The sequence below is a fragment of the Echinops telfairi genome, unplaced genomic scaffold (assembly GCF_000313985.2).
Source record: "Echinops telfairi isolate 266 unplaced genomic scaffold, ASM31398v2 ScPeMD7_443;HRSCAF=831, whole genome shotgun sequence".
In the NCBI taxonomy this organism is placed as follows: domain Eukaryota; kingdom Metazoa; phylum Chordata; class Mammalia; order Afrosoricida; family Tenrecidae; genus Echinops; species Echinops telfairi.
Window position 1 is genome coordinate 75,545,279 of NW_022104341.1, and position 8,225 is coordinate 75,553,503.

General features: G+C 35.5%; 1 protein-coding gene across 3 annotated transcripts in view; it reads right to left on the minus strand.

Moving 5' to 3' along the window:
* ZFYVE9 (zinc finger FYVE-type containing 9) overlaps nt 1-8,225 on the minus strand; it is a 204,773-nt gene that overhangs the window by 79,889 nt on the left and 116,659 nt on the right. For all 3 annotated transcript variants that reach the window (XM_045291901.1, XM_004699425.2, XM_004699424.2), the window contains one exon: nt 2,880-3,000. In XM_045291901.1, coding sequence (XP_045147836.1) covers nt 2,880-3,000 — 121 coding nt within the window. The remainder of the gene's footprint in view (nt 1-2,879; nt 3,001-8,225) is intronic.

Genomic DNA, 8,225 nt, shown 5'->3' on the forward strand with positions numbered 1-8,225 from the left:
ATTCAATTGTGTTGATGGTCTTGAGACAAAGGGGAATTCCAGAATATTTAATTGTGCTCATACAGAACCTGTACAAACACTAAGAAGTAGTCATTTGAACAAAAGAAGGGAATATAAAATCAGGAAAGGTGAGTGGCAAAGTTGTAACCTTTCACCATACTCATTGTATGAGGCTGGAATTTGTGAAGAAGAATGTAGCTTCAAGATTGGAAGAAGACTCAGCAACCTGTAATATGCAAATAACACAACTCTACGTGATGAAAACAAAGAAAACATGAAGCACTTATTGGTGAAGAGCGAAGACTACAACCTTCAGTATAGATTACACCTCAATAACTCAACAAAAAGAAAACAACAACCCTTTTAACTATACCAGTAAACAATAGCATAGTAAACTAAGAAAATACTGAAACTACTGAAACTGAGCCTTATATACCAAGATAAGTCATTTCTATTGAAGCTACTGGGAATCCATTCAATAACTCTAAGAACATTTTACTTGAATTCATAAGCAATGTCCACGGAAGAAGCAGTCAAGAAATAAAATGACATATTACACATGGCAAATCTACTGAAAAAGACCCATTTAAAGTGTTAAAAAGCAAAGGTGTCACTTGGATAACTAAGGGGTTCATTTAAGGTATTGTCAATCATCTTACACACGTGAAACATAGATGAGTAAGGAAGACTGAAGAAAGATCATATTGGATGCAATGTGGACTGTCAGAAACGCACACACATCTGACTTAGAAATATCATCACGAGGCTCCTTAGATGTGAGGATGGCAAGACTTCATTATATACTTGAGACATGTTATCAGAAAGGCAAAAGAAGGATGTCACGGTTGGTAAAGTGGAGGGTCAGTGAAAAAAGGGAAGAGATGAGATAGGTCAGCAGTTCTCAACCTGTGGGTCACGACCCCTTTGGGGGTTAAACGACCCTTTCAAGGGGTCGTCTGATTCATAACAGTAGCAAAATGACAGTGATGAAGTAGCAAGGAAAATAATTTTATGTTTGGGGGGTCACCACAACATAAGGAACTGTTGGGGCAATAGGTCACAGTATTAGGTTGCGGCATTAGGAAGGCTGAGAACACTGACACAGATTAACACATTGGCTTCCAACAATGGCTCAAGCATGACAATGATTGTTGGATTGCATGGGACAAGGCAGGGTTTTGTTTTATGAATGAGTTTAGGTCTCTAGTTGAAATCAACTCAATGGCACAACATGCATATTTTCTTGCTATTCACTCTCAGGTATAGTATCTGGTTTAGTATAGTATTCATAATCATTCTTACATAGGTGCAGTTACCTTTTTTATTTTTTTAATAGACAAGGAAACAGATCCAAAAAGGATAAATTATTTGGCCAAGATAAAATAGAGTGGCACTGGGAGAGAAACTCTGGTTTATCCAACTCAAAAGTCTATTTACTTCCCACTAACCCAAAACAAAATAAAAGCATGGAAGTATGAACAGTTAATGTTCAAAAGAGATGAAATAATTTATAGAATGTTTCTGAGCTGTTTGGATGATGGATGAAAATAAACTTAAGAAAATGGTTGGGCTGAAACTATGCTATGAGGAACCTTATACACCAAAATAAGTAATTTCTACTGAAACTTTTGAGAATCCATTCAATACTTCTAAGAACAATATATGTTAGAATCTACATTGAAAAAGGTAATTAACAACCGTGTGAAGGATGAAATAAAAGAGAGAAATATTGGAGGTTAGGAGAACTTGATAAAAGATAAGAACAAAAGAGAGATTAATAAACCATTTCCTAAAATGCTCTGACTAGATACTGACCCAGATATATTTATAATGAACTTTTCCATTAAGTTAAACATTCTTTTCTGATTCAATAATGTTTTTACTTTTTCCCAGGACTCCATAAAAATTTTTGACAGTAAAATTGCTATTTAAGTTCAATGAATTCTATGTATTATATATTTATCTTTCTGAACATATAAATCTCACTGTCATTGAGTATAGAGTAGGTTTCCAAGAGTATAGAGTAGGTTTCCAAAACTATAAATCATTCAGGCATAAAAAAGCCTTATCATTCTCCTGCAGAGTGGCTGGTAGTTTAGAACTGCTGACTTTGTGGTTAGGAGCCCAACACATAAACCACTATGTCACCAAAGCTCCTTCCCAAATATTTATTATACTTCAAAAAAAGGTTAAATTAATGTATTGACTGTACTAAGATGAGCCGAACCCATAACCATACGTAACTCTTCAGAGTAAGATGTAATTTGAAATGATAAAGACAAACAAACAAAATTGTCAGTGGGTTATATTAATAATAATTTTTTTAATATGATGTCCTTCTAGTGAAAATGACACTATAATGAAATTATTCAAGCCTACTCTAAAATGATCAGTAACAGCAACAACTGTTGCATAACAATTGGAATAGAGCTTTTTGTTGTTGTTAGAAGAGTGGGTATATCACTGAAAGTCTGTCTCTCTACTAGAATGCAACAGCTGGCATACGTGGGGCTTCAAAAAGGTTGCAGAAAAATGGGGTTAAAAGATAATGGACCCGCTCCTCCCCAAGGGGGATGTATAACAGAAACATGGCTGAAAGGATACAATGGATGGTGTAAGACATGAAAAAATAGTAACAGTATATAGTTTATTAAGGGTTCACAAGGGCGGGAGGGTGGGGAAGGACTAAATTAGAAAGATAATGTTTTGAAAATGATGATGGATGGCATCATATGTACAAGTTTGCTTAATATAATTGATTTATGGATTGTTATAATATCTGTAAGAGCCCCTAACAAATGATATTTTTAAATGGAAATGGCTTTTTAGAAGGTCCCTTGCATAAAACCAGTGTTGTTTAAATATGTAGGTTCACATACCTCCTTTTACACCAGTGGAAATGAGAATGGGTGGAAGGCCATCCTCAGGTATCAGGTTCATTGCACTTCCAACAGGGCTTCCAACCTGAGTTATACTCCCAGAAAATAGAGAAATATCCGTCTAGGAAAAGCATATCAGCAAAGTGAGCATTACAGAGAGTTCAGGACTTTGGAAGAATAACAGCAAAGAGTATTAAAGTTTGAGTGAAAAAGTTGAAATTCACACTTTTTGAAAGATAGTATGCGAAACTACTGATTAACCTGTGGTTTCTAAAAGGCCTGTGCTTGTACTATGAAAATATTCTCAATGTACAGATTTCCCATTGGTAAATATAGTCTACGTTAGAACTTTCCTTAACCAGGTTTCCTTTATTACAAAAAATGTTTTGATTGCAATGGTGACAGAAACAAAATTTTGATAATATCACATAATCCTGAACATTTAATGTGTTTGAGTCAACTTAAAATCTTAATGTAACCACTTTTTAAATTAACTTTTACAAAATACAGAAACTAAGTCATCACTTTCCATTTACTATGCACTGAAATAAGAATTCAGGTATTATTTCATTTTTTAATTAATATACATACCATAGTAGCCATACTTAATAAAATAATGCTATATGAAACTTAAGAATACATTTAAGTAAATCTTAATTAATGGTTAATAAAATATGCTGAAAGTTCTATTTAAATTATGCTCCTATTTCTACGGTCAATATAACTACAGCTTTTAAAGTTTTTTTTTTCTTTTGAAACTTTAAAAAACATGTATAATATGATTCATAGCGATCTTATTTATAAAAGCCCCAAACTGGAAACAATCATTAACAGACAAATGGATAAGCTGTGAAATATCCACAACTCTACAGCAATCTAAGATAATCAATTTCTGACATATGAAGTAACATGGGCAAATCTCACACAAACATGCTGACCTTAAGAATCCGGACACAAAACATTATGTATTCTATATTCCCATTTACATGAATTTCAGAAACAAGTAAAACTAACCTAAGGTGATGGGAGTCAACATAGTGGCTAGCTGAGGCTAGGGGAGGGCAGGTATTGCCTGGAAAAGGCATGCGAGAACCCCTAGAATAATGGAAATGTGAAGTGGTGGCTATAAGGGCAGATTGCTATTGTTTGTTGTTAAGTGCCATTGAGTTGGTTCCAATTCAGAGCAACCCTCTATACAACAGAATGCAACACTGTCCGGTCCTGTGCTTTCTTCACAATTGTACTGTCTGAGCCCATTGTGGCAGCCACTGCGTAAACCCCTCTTGTTCAGGGCCTTCTTCTTTTCCCCTTCGTCTGTACTTATCTCCTGACACCATGCCCAAATATGTGAGACAAAGTCTCATCATCCTTGCCTCTAAGAAACAATCTGGTTGTACTTCTTCCAAGTCAGATTTGTTGGTTCTTTTAGCCAGTCCATGGTACTTTCAATATTCTTCACTAGCACGTGCATCTTATTCCTCCAAGTAATATTCTTGCTTTTCAACCCTTTAAAGAGGTTTTGTGCAGATTTACCTCAAATGAAATGTGTCATGTGATTTTGACTGCTGCTTCCATAAGCATTGATTGTGGATCCAAAGAAGATAAAAATCCCTGACAACTTCAATCTTTTCTCCATTGATCATGATGTTACCTATTCGTCCAGTTGTGAGAATTTTGGTCTTCCTTACACTGAGTTGTAATCCATGCCGCAGACTGCAATCATTGATCTTCATCAGCAGGTGCTCCAAGTCTTCCTCACTATCAGCAAGCAAGGTTGTGTCCTCTGCATATACCACACTGCTAATAAGCCCTCGTCCAATTCTGATGCTTTGTTCTTCAATTCAGCTTCATAAAAAAATATTCACAAAGTTGTTCCCTAAATGTTAATGTTCTTTATGCACTGTGATATGTGTTTTACATCTCAATAAAAGTAGTTTTTTGAAAGCTACTTTAAAAAACTTCTCATGCCTATTCTTTTGTTTATAGTATCCATAATTTGATTTCTAAAATTTTGCATTGTTCTCTGTACAATATCACATTAAGTACTTTAGACAATTTTAGTAACAATTTATTATTAATTGACAAAATAGCTATTCTAACCTGCTATTTAATGATGTTCAATTTCCCCCTTTACTAGCATAAGAAGCCATTCTACCATCACTTTAATACCGTCCTGAAAATGAAATTCCTAAGAGTACTTTTTAAGTGTAAGGTACTCTACTAGGATACAAAGAATTCTAGTCTGCTTTTAAAGAGTTTCTCTCAATTTATTAGATACATGTTAAAACGAAGTGTTGAACAACTAAGGGCACAGAAATAAAACAACTAAGTTGGTTTAATTTCTTTTATACCAAGTTGGACTACATAACATTCATTCCTCATAGTTTCTTCATTTCAAATACTTGTTTAAAAATCAATCACACAATAAAGTCAAATTAACATAGAACCCTGATACTGAAGGTAGACAAAGACATGACTATGAACCCTGACACTGAAGCTAGACAAAGGCACGACAATAAAAAGAAAACTACAGACCAATATCCTTTTAAAATATAGATGTAAAAATCCACACAAAATACTAGCAAATTAAATTTAGCAGCATATTAAAAAGGATTCTATAACATAACCAAGTATGATTTATTTCAGAAATGCAAGGGTTGTTTAATAAATAAAATCAAGAAATGTAATACACTACATTAGTAGAATGAAGGTTGAGAAAACATGCTCATTTCAATTAATGGGGAAAAAGCATTTAATAAAATCCAGCATGATTTCATAATAAAAACACCCAATTAACTACAAGAAGAAAAATTCCTCAACATGATAAAGGTAATATATGAGAAACTCACAGCTAATATCAACCTAAGAAGTACTAGTGGGGAAGTGATTAAATGCTCCGTTGCAAGCTAAAAGGTTAGCAGTTAAAAACCATATAGCAACTCCATGGGAGAGTTAGGTGATCTTTCCATAAATACTTACAACCTTGGAAAGTCTATGAGGGGTAGATCTACCATGTCCTCTAGGATAACTATACATAATGGGGAAAGACTGAAAGCTTTTCCCATTTTCAACACTTCCACTAAACATAGTGGCGATCTGGTGCTAGAGTGGGTTACAAATTGAGCTGCTAACCTAAGGTCAGCAGTTGGAAACCACCAGATGCTTTGCAGAAGAAAGATGAGGCTTTCTACTCCCATAAGGACTTACAGCCTCAGAAACCCATAAGGACAATTCTACTCTGTTCTTAAAGTCACTTCAGAGGGTAGTCAATTATTTGACTTCTAGTCAAAGTCTCTAACTTCCACCAAATGACCTTCGCCTGCATGGGTCTAGTTTGGTGTGGTTGGGTGGGGATGGGCGGATGATACTGATAGGATTCACCTGTGAGTAACGGTGAACAGTATTCCCTGGAACAATATCCTGCTGTGTATGAGAAGCAAGAGGAGGGATCTCATGACCAGCAGGAACCAAGAGTGGAGTGCATCCTCTGGACTCCCAAATCCCTGCGTAGTGATCCTTTTGAATCCAGAAGACAACCGTATATACCATCAGAGGAGCAGCAATAGACCCAGGAGCGAGAGCAGGGACCAGAGTGATGGACTTTCCGGCCCGTGGAGCAAATAAAGCTGAGTGTGTCTGTACAGGAGGCTGGTTTGCAGAGTGGGGTGCCTATGTAAACTTAGTTGGAGAAGGTGGGCTTGTTGACTCATGTAAGTGGAGCTGAGTACCTTGCAGCTGAGGCTTACTGGAGTAGAGTGCCTCTGAGCACTTCATGGAGTTTAAGCTGAATGGCTTCAAGTTGATGTTTATAGCACAATGGTATGCTCTTTGGGCATTTATTAGCAGACAGAACTTCACATGGTCTGATAAACAACACAATCCTGACCATTTCTCACTGGCATTATCATTTGTTAACATCCTTAATGAATCCTTTAATCATGAATTTGCCTGTGAGTTCTATGTAGCTATTGCAATGTACAATAGAATCAAGTGAGGTAAAATAGAGGACACTAATTAAGACAACATAGTCACTATAAGTCAGAATGACTTGTGGCAGTGAGTTTTGATACCCAACATAGGACTGGAAGCTCTACCTAGGGCAACTAGACAAGAATAATAAATAAAGGTCATTTAAATTGGTAGTAAAATAAAGCAATTCTATTCACAAGTGACAATCTTATACATAAAAGACCCTGACTAATTTACCACCCCCTTGCCGCACACACATACTGGAACTAAAAAAAAAAAAAAATCAGAAACATTGTGGGATATAAAATCAACACATAAATAAAAACCAGTTATATTTATATACACTAGCAATGAACAATCTGGAGAAGAAATTAAGAAAACAATCCTACTTACAATAGCATCAAAAAGAGTGAAATGCTAGGAATAAATTTGGCCACAAGCAAGACTTGTGCTCTGAAAATTACAAAACAATGCTGAAAGAAAGACATAAATTCCCAGGGACTGGAAGACATACTAAAATTGTAATACTAAGTAAAGAATATAAAAATTAACTATAATCCCTATCATATTACTAACACATTTTTTTCTAAATTTTTTTTTTAAGAAATGGGAAAAGCCACAAGGAATTGAAAGAGGCCCCCCAAAATCTAAACTGATTATAAGGGGAAAAAAGGAGAGAATTCAAACTGGTTTCAAAATGTACTACAAAGCTGTAATAATCAAAACTGTGGTAATGCATAAGAATAGATTCATAGAACAATAGGAAGACAACTGAGAGTCCATATATAAACTCATACATTTATGACCAATTGATTTTCAACAAGGATGCCAAATATCGTTATCTCATAAACAAATGGCACTGGGACAACTACATTTCTCTACATGAAAGAATGACATTTGACTACTATCTTATCCATGTACAAAACAAAAAAAACCTCACTGCTATAGAGTCAATTCTGCCTCATAAAAACACCAAGGACAAGTAGAACCTGAGAATGCCTCATCTTTCCCCAGTGGGGTAGCTGGTGGTTTTTAACTGCTGGCGTTGCAGCAGTTAAAATAGTTAGCAGCCCAAAGTGTAACCACAATGGCACCAAGGTTCCTGTGCCTATGTATAACTTGGGACAAAGACCTGATTTTAAGAGTGAAAACGGAAAAAATTTTAGAGACGAAAACACAGGGATACATCATATAATCTTGGATTTGGCAAGTTTGTTATACATGACATAAAAGTACAGGAAACAATCAAACAAGATAAACTGAACTTCATTAAAAATAAAAATGTTTCTGCAGAGAAAAATTTTGGAAATCATATACAGTGAACCCTCGCCACTTCGCGCTTCGACTTCCGCGGCTTCACTCTATCGCGGTTTTTGC